This window comes from Lepidochelys kempii, chromosome 1 (assembly GCF_965140285.1).
Source record: "Lepidochelys kempii isolate rLepKem1 chromosome 1, rLepKem1.hap1, whole genome shotgun sequence".
In the NCBI taxonomy this organism is placed as follows: domain Eukaryota; kingdom Metazoa; phylum Chordata; order Testudines; family Cheloniidae; genus Lepidochelys; species Lepidochelys kempii.
Window position 1 is genome coordinate 204,627,935 of NC_136380.1, and position 14,243 is coordinate 204,642,177.

Here is a 14,243-nt window from a genome sequence, read left to right on the forward strand (position 1 = left end):
ATTCTGTAAGGACCTTGACTTGCTTGTTTGCTTTTTAAATGTGACTTTGGTGGGTTTATTGAGAGAAGGCTCAGCTGAAGGTGCAGGGTTTGCTTTTGCTCTGAAGGTGCTTAGGTTCATGCTCACCCTGATGTCTTCCAGGAGCGAGTTTCAGATTCATGGGCCTGTTATCGAAAATGCTTTATCTCCTGGACACAGTGCCATTGTTTCAGTGGAACATGGCAGTCATGATCACACAGTGTAAGAGTCCCTTATGTAACCTAGACCATTGCCTGGAAGAATTTTGGAGAGGAGGATCAAAACCTGGAATTTGAACTAGTATTCCCCATGGAGCCAGTGCAGACAGCGGAGCTGTGTGGTGACAGACTCTCGGTGGTCTGCAGTGCTGAGCAGATGTGCAGCAATATTCTGAAACAATTACAGCTTAAAAAAAAATAAAAAGTCAACAGTCTCATATGAAAACACACATAAACATCACTGCATGGAATTTAACTTCTGTTTCTCAGTTAAACATGCTTTATAAGTCCTGGGTCTTTCCCTTTCTCCCAGCAGCTACTACTTCAGCCTCTTATATTCCAATCCCACCTCTGTCACACTGGAGTACAAACTGAACTACTTCAGAAGGCTGTTTACTGTGGTAACACAGCACAGCTTTTATCTCCATTCATTTCATCTGTTCTTTGGGAGAAATTGGCAATCTGAAGAGGTTCATAGAGCAATGAGCCAACTGTCACGGATTGTATAGCAGGGGAAGAGATATAGGAGAGAGACTCTCTCTTTCACATAAATGTGCACTATATTATATATACCTGTATATATATCATATTGCTTTGCATCCCTACCCTCTCCACTAGTGATGCTAACCTCAACCTCTCATTTGCCCAATTCTTCTACAAACACCTTTGTGCTTTCTTCCACACTGCCGTACACAGAGAACAATCCCCTTTCTTGATCTGTAAGAGCCCCCACATTCTGCCCCTTCAGCTCTCTCCTCAAGACCCATTGTCACTGTGATGCATGCATCTAATGATGTCGATAGTCAATTTAAAAGAAAAACATTGATTGTATGTTTCCTTCACAGGAACTTTTCAGGGCAGGGACTGCGTCTGAAACAACAAGAATGCCAACAATGGGGAAGGCTCATGAATGCAAGAGATTGAACCTTTACAGACGCTAGATCAAGACTACCAAACACACTGCCAGATGAAAAAAGAATGATCACCACAGTCAGCACTAAATACAAAGCCCAGCCCTTTACCCAAGCTCTTCCATAATAGATCCCTCAGCCACACCAATATTCCCACTGTTCTTAGACAAAAATATTAATAAAGAACTAATACTACAAAAAATAAAGGAATCCAAACTTTCACTCGCTGGCAAAGAAGGGGTGGAAAAAGAGATCATCATGTTTTTTTACTACTCAGAGGTGATCAGATACTAAGATGAGGGGTACTATTACAGGAACCTGGTTGGATTAACAGATCGAATTTAGTCCTAAAAGATGGCTCTACCATTTCCTTGAGGGTTGCACTGTAAAGTATTTTGGTTTTGCGTTGCCCTCTAGTGTCCAAAATAAAATTAAAAATATCTAGAGAATTATTCACAGTGAAGATAGTGAGCCAAGTTGTGCTCTTGGACACAATACTATGAATCAGGAGGCAGTGGAGTTGCTTTGGATTTATGCAGGCATATCTGATTCTCTAAATGAAGCTGTTCTCCAGGCAGTATTACCTGAGATGCGGATCAGAGCAGGGCTATCCCAGTTAATAACCCACAGGATACAGAGACCTGCCCCTACAGTTTTGCAATAGAATTGAGGGGGAAAACAGTACTGAAGCACAAAGGTGGTGAGAGGTCTCGACCCGCTAAATTGCTTGAAATTCCCAAAGAAGTGCACGAGATGTGTGAGCAAACAAAGGGGCACTTTGGCAGGAACTAGGGTGCCCACACCTCCTCCCATTTTAGCCAGGACAGTCTCCTCTTTGAGCTCTGTCCCAGACGGCACAACTTTTTTGGCCAAACTGGGCATTTGTCCCGTTTGCTCTTGCCCTATGGTGACGCGGAGGAACGTTCGGCAAGAGCAAACGGGACGAACGCCCAGTTTTGCCTAAAAAGTTGTGATGTCTGTGATGGTGGCTCGAGCCCCATGCGGCAGGGCCTGGGCTTGGAGCAGGTCGCGGGCGACGCGAGACGGCTCGGGCGAGTGAGGACGCCAGGCGGCTTGGGCCATCGTCTGTCCTACGGAGCAGGGTAAGCGACAAGCAGGGACGCCGAGCAACCCGGCCAGCGGCGACAAGGGGCAGCTCGGGCACGGGACCGGCCCAAGTCACCTTGCAGCGTCACTGTTTTCACTTTCGGGAAATATGGTCAGCCTCGCAGGAGCCCCAGGGCCGCAGTGAAGGTGTACACACAACAGCATCACTGTAGGGTGCTCTCGCTCTCACCGGCGGGCGCGTCTCGTGCAGGAAAGTGCCACCCGCACAGCCAGCAGTACCGGCGGAGCCTCCCGTGCCAGGGAGCACCCCAGACAGCAACGCTACACCCACAGCGCCCTGGATACGGCCGGGCTCGGTGCCTGAGCCAGCCAGCCAGCCCCGCAGCGCTGCCCCAGCTCTCTCGCTGCCCACCCCCTGCAGGGGGCCCGTGCCCACCAGAACCGCCCCGGCCCCCCGGCGCGCGTGCACAGCCGCCGCCGCCGCCGCCTGGTCTCGAGGGCGCTGACGGCCAAACCCCCACGCGCCCGCCGGCCTCCCGCCACGCCCCAACTCCCCTGCGGGGGGGAACGCTGCAGCCGCCGGCCGCGCAGGGCTGCCCACGCCCGGCGGCGGCACGAGCCCAGCACGTGTCCGCCCAGCCCTAGAACGCAGGTCCCTTCCGCCCGATTCCGAGATGGCTGGCAGGAGCCGTAAGGCCGGGCAACCACGTGACCTCTCCGGGCTTCGGCCCCGCCCCAGCGCCCCGCGGACAAAGGGGGCGGAGCTAGAGGTCTGCTGTTCCCATGGCGATCGCTGCTAGCGTCTCTCCCCCCCGCCCCCACCATACGGTGGGCGCCGGGAGACAGAAAAGGCCGGGGCGGCTGGGCGATGAAACGCGCTTCTGCTCCGGGATGGAGGGGCCGGGGCAGGTGAGACCCCGCCGGGTTACGCCTCCCCCCCATATAACGCCCTCCCGCAGCCCCTGCGCCCCCCCATGCCGCCCCCGCAACTCACACCGTGTACCCTGGCATTGCCCCCCAGTGCCCCCTCTACATCTCCCCACACACTGCCCCCCGCATTGCCCCACCTATCACCCCCGACACACACACCCCCCTGCTGCCCCCTCTACATCTCCCCACACACTGCCCCCCGCATTGCCCCACCTATCACCCCCGACACACACCCCCCTGCTGCCCCCTCTACATCTCCCCACACACTGCCCCCCCGCATTGCCCCACCTATCACCCCCCGACACACACCCCCCTGCTGCCCCCTCTACATCTCCCCACACACTGCCCCCCCGCATTGCCCCACCTATCACCCCCGACACACACACCCCTGCTGCCCCCTCTACATCTCCCCACACACTGCCCCCCCCGCATTGCCCCACCTATCACCCCCGACACACACCCCCCTGCTGCCCCCTCTACATCTCCCCACACACTGCCCCCCCCGCATTGCCCCACCTATCACCCCCGACACACACACCCCCCTGCTGCCCCCTCTACATCTCCCCACACACTGCCCCCCGCATTGCCCCACCTATCACCCCCCGACACACACCCCCCTGCTGCCCCCTCTACATCTCCCCACACACTGCCCCCCCGCATTGCCCCACCTATCACCCCCGACACACACCCCCCTGCTGCCCCCTCTACATCTCCCCACACACTGCCCCCCCCGCATTGCCCCACCTATCACCCCCGACACACACACCCCCCTGCTGCCCCCTCTACATCTCCCCACACACTGCCCCCCCCCGCATTGCCCCACCTATCACCCCCGACACACACACCCCCAGACACACACACACCTGCTGCCCCTTCTACATCTCCCCACACACGCACACACTGCCCCCCCCACATTGCCCAACCTATCACCCCCCCTTCCTCACACACACTCGCTGCCCTCTCTACATCTCCCCACACATGCACACATTGCCCCCCCCACATTGCCCAACCTATCACCCCCCCCTCCTCACACACACACACACACACCCACTGCCCCCTTTATACAACACTGACTCTCACCCCGCACAATGTGTGTCTGATAAAATGCAAATCCCAAAACTGCACCACGGAGCCAAGCTACCAGCTATCAGCCTGTCACACTGACTGGCTGTGTGTGTAATTTGGACACATCATTGCTTTCTGTTCATTTGTTTCCCTCCCCGCTGTCAAATGGGCAGAGTGGTATTCACTCATTGTCATAATACCTAGCCCTTATTGTCCACAGAGCTGAAAGTACTGAACAAGGCAGGTCAATATCATCATCCCCATTTTACCAGTAGGGTAACTGAGACAGGGAAAGGTCAAGTGACTTGCCTCCAGTCACCCAGAGTAGTGAGCAGAACTTGGGTCTCCTGAGTCCTGCCCCAGGACTCTAGCCCCCGCTGAAGCACACTGCCATCTAAGGATGAAAAGCACTGTTTTGTATAAGCTCTCAGCTCTGGATATTCTTATTTGCTGTTGAGTTTTAAAAATAGATGCCTCTTAGAGGAGGTAGGATTGCAGAGCCATGTGTTGCTTCAAATTCTTTCTGAGATGGAAAAGAAAGAGACTGAAATCCTGGCCCTATGGAAGTCAATGAGAGTTTTGTCATTCATTGACTTCTATGAAGCCAGGATCTCACCCAGAAAGTAGCATCTCTTATATGAGGAATAGAAAATTCATATTCCTCTTTTCAGTCATACTAGAAAGAGATGAAGCCTACGCCAGTGCCAGCCTGTCCCAGAAATATGTGCTAGAGCAAATGGTGGAGGAGCCCTTGCTGTAGGAGCTATAGCTACAAAGGAATCCTGGACCTCATCCCACTCTCATATAAAAGGGTGTAGTAACGCAATGTGTCTAGTGCACAAGTCTATGCATTTAAAATATTTTTTTAAATGTGTTAAATGTTTTAGCCTGAGCCTGAAGAAGTAGGAATGACTGAAGTGCAGGAGCCTGTTGAATCACCAACAGCAGTGATTGAGTCACCTGGGGACGAGTCACCTATAGTCGAATTGCCAACATCAGTGGACCAGTTACCTACAGATGAATTGCTAGGGTCTGTGGCCGAATCATCTGTGGCTGAATTGCTAACAACTGTGGTCAAAGCACCTGTGGCTGAACCAGCAGAGACTGTAGTCAAAGCACCTGCGGCTGAATCAGCAGCAGTGGTCGAATCACCAGAAGTTGAAAAGCCTATGGTGTATGAAGACCCCTTTGAAGTTTCCCTTATGTACATGGAGAAACATAACATTCTGCAGATATTTCAGGTGAATTTTTCCTTTCCATCTCCTCTTCTTCTCCCAGTGACTCATTGGAGAAACAGAACCTAAAGTTAGTTTGTCAATATTGTACTGAGTCAAATGTCTGTCCACAGGCTCCCTCCGCTCCTTGCCTCATATTGGCTTATGGCCAAACCATGGAAATTGGAAGGCTGATCATTTCCAGCAGATCTAAATAAGGTTAAAGCAGATCTAAATAAGGTTAAAGCAGATCTAAATAAGGGAGGGAACTTGACCAGCCAAGTGGCTGTCACCCCAGGTCATGATCCTATTTGGTGATGCCGCATTACATCATCTTCTGGTGACTGCATGCAGGAAGGGGAAGAGAATGGGGACAAAAGAAGAAATGTATCTGACAGGCATTCCCATCCCCAAGCAGCAGGGCCATATCCAAGCAAAGTGTGGAGGGAGGAAGGGCGGGCGGGCGGGGGGGATATATGCTGTCAAGGTTCCTCCCCCACTCTGAACTCTAGGGTACAGATGTGGGGACCTGCATGAAAAACCTCCTAAGCTTATCTTTACCAGCTTAGGTCAAAACTTCCCCAAGGTACAAAATATTCCACCCGTTGTCCTTGGACTGGCTGCTACCACCACCAAACTAATACTGGTTACTGGGGAAGAGCTGTTTGGACGCGTCCTTCCCCCCAAAATACTTCCCAAAACCTTGCACCCCACTTCCTGGACAAGGTTTGGTAAAAAGCCTCACCAATTTGCCTAGGTGACTACAGACCCAGACCCTTGGATCTTAAGAACAATGAACAATCCTCCCAACACTTGCACTCCCCCTTTCCTGGGAAATGTTGGATAAAAAGCCTCACCAATTTGCATAGGTGACCACCGACCCAAACCCTTGGATCTGAGAACAATGAAAAAGCATTCAGTTTTCTTACAAGAAGACTTTTAATAAAAATAGAAGTAAATAGAAATAAAGAAATCCCCCCTGTAAAATCAGGATGGTAGATATCTTACAGGGTAATTAGATTCAAAAACATAGAGAACCCCTCTAGGCAAAACCTTAAGTTACAAAAAGGATACACAGACAGAAATAGTTATTCTATTCAGCACAATTCTTTTCTCAGCCATTTAAAGAAATCATAATCTAACACATACCTAGCTAGATTACTTACTAAAAGTTCTAAGACTCCATTCCTGGTCTAGCCCCGGTAAAGAAGCATATAGACAGACCCACAGACCCTTTGTTTCTCTCCCTCCTCCCAGCTTTTGAAAGTATCTTGTCTCCTCATTGGTCATTTTGGTCAGGTGCCAGCGAGGTTACCTTTAGCTTCTTAACCCTTTACAGGTGAGAGGAGCTTTCCCCTGGCCAGGAGGGATTTCAAAGGGGTTTACCCTTCCCTTTATATTTATGACATATGCTGTATGCAGTTAGTGGAGCTGGGGACAGCACATCCTTGGTGCTCTCCATTTCCATTCCTGCAGATGGCTTACGTACAGTTGACCAGGATGGAGACTATATTGATGTGACAACACAAATGAGAGGAAAGGAGGATTCTGTTTCTCCATCTTCCTTTCTCATTCCCCCCACAAATCCCTGTACTGAAGCCATTTGAAAGTACTTTTATGGAGAATCTATTATTTATTACTCCAGTAGTACCTGGAGGGCCAAGACAAGATCAGGCCTTGTCCTGTGATTGTCTATCTAGATTTAGGGCAGGGACTGTCAAAGGGTAGGAGAAATAAAGTATTATTAAATCCATAAAAAGAACAGGAGTACTTGTGGCACCTTAGAGACTAACACATTTATTAGAGCACAAAGCTTTCGTGGGCTACAGCCCACTTCATCCGATGCATAGAATGGAACATATAGTAAGAAGATATATATATATATACATACACAGAAAGTGGAAGTTGCCATGCAAACTGTAAGAGGCTAATTAATTAAGATGAGCTATTATCAGCAGGAGAAAAAAAACCTTTTGTAGTGATAATCAAGATGGCCCATTTAGACAGTTGACAAGAAAGTGTGAGAATACTGAACACGGGGAAATAGATTCAATATGTGTAATGACCCAGCCACTCCCAGTCAAACCCAAGTTAATGGTATCTAGTTTGCATATTAATTCAAGCTCAGCAGTTTCTCCTTGGAGTCTGTTTTTGAAGCTTTTCTGTTGCAGAATTGCCACCTTAAGTCTCTTACTGAGTGGCCAGAGAGGTTGAAGTGTTCTCCTTCTGGTTTTTGAATGTTATAATTCCTGAAGTCAGATTTGTGTCCATTTATTCTTTTGCATAGACACTGTCCAGTTTGGCCAATGTACATGGCAGAGGGGCATTGCTGGCACATGATGGCATATATCACATTGGTAGATGTGCAGGTGAACGAGCCCCTGATGGCATGGCTAATGCGATTAGGGTCTATGATGGTGTCACTTGAATAAATATGTGGACAGAGTTGGCATCGGGCTTTGTTGCAAGGATAGGTTCCTGGGTTAGTGTTTTTGTTATGTAGTGTGTGGTTGCTGGAGAGTATTTGCTTCAGGTTGGAGGGCTGTCTGTCTGATGTCTTTATGTGGATACAGACTAACACGGCTGCTACTCTGAAATCTATTAAATCCATGTTACAGATGGGGAACTGAGGTACAACAAGTCTATGTGACATGCCCAGGGTCACAGGGGAAGAAGCACAAATTGAATTGAAGTCTCCTAAGTCACAGTCCAGAGCCTTAGCCGCAAGTCTAGCCTTTCTTTCTTTGGTGCACCCAGCCCCCACTGAACCAGGAGGGAGAGTATCCTTCTTCCCCTGGCTCCTGGGAGGGAAAGTAGTGAGTGTTTTTGAGAGGGGAGTGGACGGGTTCTTCATCTCCTTTGGCTACCTGCAGAGGAAGGGAAGCTGATTTTTTTTTCTTGTCTTTATCAGCCCAGGTCCTGCATTATTGCTCATGGTCCTGTTGTGCTCCAAATTGTTTACAGTTAAAAATAATAGAATATTAAAATCCAGGAACAGAAGTTAGACTTACGGGGTGGTAATTGCCTGGATCACTCTTCTTTCCTTTTCAGCAGACCAGTAACCTAGTAGCTTTATTCCAGTCCTTAGTGCCTCCAGCATTTTCCATGGGTTCTGAACCATAATTGCCAGTGGTTGAGTAAACTTAGCATCCAATTCCCATGACATATTGTCCAGTCTAGCTCATTTGTATTTGTTCGCATTTTCCAAATGTTCCTGTACCTGTTTCTATCAATACCAGTATTTACAAGTTCTCTGTTACTTGCTCAGACCTCTTTATTTTTTCATACATCCAGTACCACATCCCAAATACTCAGTAATCTCATCCCAAAAGACTAGGCATTCCTGCCCTCAGCAGAACTGTCTGCATCCTTGAATCTATTACCCGCCTTCAGCAGGGAAATCTAAAAATGCTTTCACTTTCTTTCTCAGGAGATCACTGAAAACTTGGTGTATGAGAAGCCCGATGACCCCTTGCAGTTCATGTTGCTGCAGGTATGGAGTCTTCTAGGTCTGCAGCAGAATCCAATTGTGGCTGAGCAGGCTAGAGCCGCAGTGAAGCCATGAATATTCCTGTTGCTATGAGTCTTGGCACTTGGAAGGAGGAGGATAGGACAGGGGAAGAATGCCCTGGATGACAGGGTCTGAGTGTGTTTTAAAGGGGCAGGACATGGCAGGTTGGGGAAACAAGGCTGGAGAGTAGGGTCAGTGTGTGGAAGGGAAGGAGACAGTGCGGTATATAGGTCCTTCAATACAGTGTCTGGAATTGTGAAAGGAGGATCATGGACAGAGAAAGATCTATCAGCAATGGGAGGGTTTTAAAATACAGAGGACTAAAAGCTTGTGGAGTGAGGGACAGTGGGGATGGGGAGGGAATGGGGGGGCGCACAACTGGGTATAAGAGGGGATTATAGTAAAGACAGAAGAGAAGGAAGGGCAGAAAGAGGATCCCTTTCATCACTCCCCTCTCCCAGGGAGATAGTCTCCACTGGTTTTGAAGGGGACCCAAGTCTTGTCCTGTACTTCAGTTTTCAGAGCTGGCAGAAGCAGTTGTGGTGCTATCTCTGGGCTCCAGTATTATGGCATTGGAGAGTGACTTGACCATTTTCTTCTCCTCCCCAGGTGCAGTCCATGATGAACAAGCAGCTGGAAATGGAGGAGGAGGAGGAGCTGGGCGGTGACAGCTTCTACACAGCAGAGAACTTTCCTGGTGGCTACCAGTGACCTTGGCAACATGGTTGTTAGCACAGGGCCTCTGGCTAACACTGCACTTGCACGCTTGGTAGAAATGGTTTTGAACAGGTCTGATGGTAACTGAGCTTCCTGGCTTCTCTTGTTCTGGGTGCTGTGCTTCCAATTGCTTGTAAATTATGCAACTGCATGTTATCGATACACAAACCTCCTAACACACACACACACACAAGCCTCTGAACATTCCTGCCGAACCCACCACACAGCTTGTACGCACAGAGGCTACTTTTCTGTGAACACAGACTCTACAGCTCTGATCACACATATACACAGACAACAGCACAAACCCACAGCAACCAGACTTAATGGCTATAGATCCAACCACCCTTGAACACTTACACACGTTTCTACCGTCTCTGTTCTGTTTTGGTGGGTGGTCTGTCCTAAACTGTCATATAGCAATCCACTATATAACAGTTTGGAACTCCAGTGTCCACACTGGGAGGGGCTGTCTCTGTCCCTCTCCCTCCCAGAACCCCCTTGTCCCACACTGGAAGGGGCGGTTTCCCCCTCAGCTATCCCTGCTGAGTTCAGATCACTCTGTCCTTTTGTATTCTTCTCTCTGCCATAGCATGTACAATTCCTATACCACACAACTAGAAGGTGAAGTTAAGGTTGCAGGGACATATGTGTGGCTTCAGAGCATATCACCTCTTAAAAATACTAGTTGAATAAAAAACAAAAACAACTGTTAGAAACCCAGGAAATTTAGAGTTAAAGGGTACTTCTCAAACAAGTAACTCAAATTACCGTTTATCTTTCTATCTATCTATCTATCTGTCATTCAAGTTACTTATACGTCCAAAAGGAAAACGGGACACCGTGCAGGGGTGGCCCAAGCACCCCCCCAACCCTCCCCACCAAGGGGCTGGCTGGAGCCACTCACCCGAGCTTCCCTCCACTGCCCACGGGGCCTGAGCCATTCACCCAAGCCCTGCCCTCCCACTACCCATATGGGGCTGGTGTCACTGCTTGCTTGAGCCCTGCCTGCCCCCCGGTAGCACCCTGCTTCCCACCCCCTGCACCAGGCTAGCATCGCCACTTGCCCCCCCACACACATTCCTCCACACCCCACTTTTTTGACACAAGTGGGCATTTGTCGTGTTTGTTCTTGCCAACTGATCAAATTGGCAAGACCAAACAAGACAAATGCCTACTTTTTCCAAAAAAATCAGGATGGCTGGGACCGGGCTTAAAAAAGGCACTGTCCTGGCCAAAAGGGAACATATGGTCACCCTACTTATATGTTCCTCATCACCATAGTATCTGAGTGCCTATCTCTGCCCCCTTAGAAATGTCTGCCTATACTGGAGACAAAGAAAGATGATATAGAAAATATGAACTGTAGAACACTAGCTTTACAATTGATTTCGTGCATACCTATCTCCAGTACTTAGTGTGCTGTTTTGGCACCACGCTGACCTTTGTTCTTTTTAGGTAACTGCTTTAATTGCATGATCTAGGTCTTTGAGGTTTGTATGTAGTCACATGCTAGCTCTGTATCTAATGCCATTTGAATAGTTACCTAATGCCGGTCCTTTCCACTCAAGGATCTCGAAGCACTCAAAACTATTAGTTAATCTACTGTATTCCATTTTAGAGGCACGTGAGTACCATCTTTCTTTTACAAATAGAGCATGATCCTGTAAGGCATGGAGGGCCAGATTTTTACAGATCTTTAGGTGTCTAAAGATGCTAATAAGCATGTCGTGGGTTTTTTAAGTGTCCTTAGCAGGTTAAGTATCAGAGGGGTAGCCATGTTAGTCTGGGTCTGTAAAAGCTTTTACAGATCCAGACTAACATGGCTACCCCTCTGATACTTGACACCGTGCAAGACACTACATTTAGCCGTATGGAGTGGAAATCCATCAACCTCATGAAGAAACTTGCACAAGTACAGACAGATATCATCTTCCTTTCCAAATGCAAATGGATGGACATCATACCAAATGGACTGAAGATGAAAAATCCATTGCTACCTACATACTGCACAGCAGTTCATTTGCAAATTTGACACCATCAGCTCAGGATTAAACAAAGACTGTGAATGGCTAGCCAACTACAAAAGCAGTTTCTCCTCCCTTGGGGTTCACACCTCAGCTGCTAGAAGAGGGCCTCATCCTCCCTGATTGAACTAACCTCGTTATCCCAGCCAGATTCTTACTTGCATATTTATACCTGCCTCGGGAAATTTCCACTACATGCATCCAACGAAGTGGATATTCACCCACGAAAGCTTATGCTCCAATACGTCTATTAGTCTATATGGTGCCACAGGACTCTTTGACAGGTTTCAGAGTAGCAGCCGTGTTAGTCTGTATCCGCAAAAAGAACAGGAATACTTGTGGCACCTTAGAGACTAACAAATTTATTTGAGCGCTCAAATAAATTTGTTAGTCTCTAAGGTGCCACAAGTATTCCTGTTCTTTTTGCGGATACAGACTAACACGGCTGCTACTCTGAAACCTGTCAAAGAGTCCTGTGGCACCATATAGGACTCTTTGCCGCTTTAGCAGGTTAGGTACTTAACTCCTATTGAATCACTTAGGCATTTTTGACATTCCCATTAGGTGCCTATCTGGCCCTGAGTGCCCTCAACACCTGAGAGAATTGGACCCTTAATGAAATATGGGGGAATGATTGTTTTCAACCTGGTGGTATTTGTCTAACCAAGACTTTCTGTAAAACCCTTTGATGTGCACTGGGTCTGATTGTTAGGAAGGCTGGAAAGCAGCAGCATTACTGTATGATTAAGACTGAGGCTTTCTAGCTTTTTGTGGCCACCTATCAAAGAAAACTTTATTTGAGATGGATAAGTTAGTGTGTCTTTCTGATTCTTTTGTCAGAATATTGCTGTGAAACAGAGTTAAAATGCCTGGGTGCCTGGCTTAAAAAATGCAACTTTAACTTTAATGAATTGACTGGGTTTCTAACATTTAAGTATCGTGTTTTGTTGTTTGTTTTTTAATTTCTAACATTCCTGAAAGGCCATGTGTTGTGCCTGCAGCCATAACATCACATTACTGAAGTTTTTTGTGGGGGGAATTTCCTCAGTTTCTTTTAAATAGCTCTGAGGTTGGCTGGAGAGGAGCCCTAGCCTGTTCCCACAAATCCTATGAGTTTTGCAAGAGGGGAGGCTCAAACTGGCAGTCCTTAGGCGGTCCAGGGGAAAGAATACCTCTGTGGTCTGGTGATCGCATCAACTCCTGCTACTAACATCTCCACCCATTCTTGGAGGGGAGGCTTCCCATGGGTGCACATAAAGGGAGCTGAACTCCCGCAAATTTCTGTAGGTCCATACGAACAAGGCTCCTCTCCTGCAGGGACCAGGAGGTTCACAGGAATACAGCTCCATTCCTTTCAACTGCATGATGTTTGAAGGACTGGAGCTGGCTGCCTATGGTTGGCAAGAGAATTGGGGTGAGGACTGTAGAACTAAGAAAAATCTCACTCTTGTTCCTCAGGAGGTCCATTAGGAGAAAGGACTGGCTGAGAACAGCACTTTGATGGGGGCAGCCATTACCCATTCCCCTGAACTTCCTGCAGCCCACAGAAATAGGGAGACCTACTTGTGAACCTTCCAATGGAAAAATCTCTTTTGTCCCCTTTGACGAGCCTTCTGAGTTGACCACATTACACTTTTAGCTCTATCTCTGCAAGGAAAAGGGCTGGAGGCTTACATTTTTTTAAAAAATGAAAGCTAAGGTCTCCAGCAATCATGTGATGTCTTGTATTCAGATTGCCAGAGCTGACCTTCCTGGCAACATTACAGAATGAAATTTAAATAACTCTTAAAATCAAATTTTAAACACTACATTTTGGACCTGGGTATCTCAGCTAAGGGAGTCCAGTAAAGTAGATTTTATCACTGTCCTTTCTATCAGAAGAATTATGTGGAACCCTGGACATCTCTATTTAGGATGTCATAAATCAGAACCCCCTTGTCTGATTTGCTTCAACTTAGAAAAAAAAAAATCTACCTCAGCCCCAGATATAACCAGATAATTTTGAGGGTGGTATGCCTTGCGGGGTGTGGGGGAGTTCTGTCAAGGGGAAGAGGAAGCAAATCAGAGTTTAAAAAGGAAACTTAGTTGCAGTCTTACCTTTGGAAGGGCTGTCCCTATTCTGTAACGTTTCCCGTACGCCATGCTTCCCTGTTGATAAGTAGATACAGAGTGGCACAACTATCTCTAATAGCAGCTGGCAAAATTCTTGTTGTCTTCAATGCTCTGAAGGAACTCTCAGTTCACTGTGGGACATGGTACCATCCCACAGACTATTTCATATACAAATCTGACTATCCTATATAGGTTCTTAAACTGTGCTCATCACCGTAGTACCTGAGTGATTTCCAGTGGTGTATTAAGCAACGTGACTAACATCTGTCACACATTGTTAGCACAGTTGCCAACTTTCGCGTGGTAGATAAGCACACCGACTTTCACAATAAGCCAAAAATCAAGCTCATCCCATTTTAAAACAAGGCCAAAACAAGCCAATCCCTAAGAACCCCAACACTCTATGTGACTAGATCCCTCCAGCGTGCCATCTGGGACTGTGGTGGGCCCGC

At 48.0% G+C, this 14,243-nt stretch overlaps 1 protein-coding gene across 1 annotated transcript; it reads left to right on the plus strand.

Annotated features, from left to right (window-relative positions):
- Positions 1-3,006: 3,006 nt before the first annotated feature.
- Positions 3,007-11,437, plus strand: TEX55 (testis expressed 55). Its single transcript, XM_073328971.2, has 4 exons — positions 3,007-3,124; positions 5,098-5,451; positions 8,855-8,917; positions 9,545-11,437. The coding sequence occupies exons 1-4, from the start codon at positions 3,107-3,109 to the stop codon at positions 9,644-9,646; spliced, it is 537 nt and encodes a 178-aa protein (XP_073185072.2). The 5' UTR covers positions 3,007-3,106; the 3' UTR covers positions 9,647-11,437.
- The last annotated feature ends 2,806 nt before the right edge of the window (positions 11,438-14,243 follow it).

What these genes read in the sequence shown, in the direction of transcription:
- TEX55 (XM_073328971.2), top strand. An exon ending in ACATTCTGCAGATATTTCAG is followed by an intron (nt 5,452 to 8,854) that starts GTGAATTTTTCC and finishes TTTCTTTCTCAG; the next exon opens with GAGATCACTGAAAACTTGGT. An exon ending in TGCAGTTCATGTTGCTGCAG is followed by an intron (nt 8,918 to 9,544) that starts GTATGGAGTCTT and finishes TCTCCTCCCCAG; the next exon opens with GTGCAGTCCATGATGAACAA.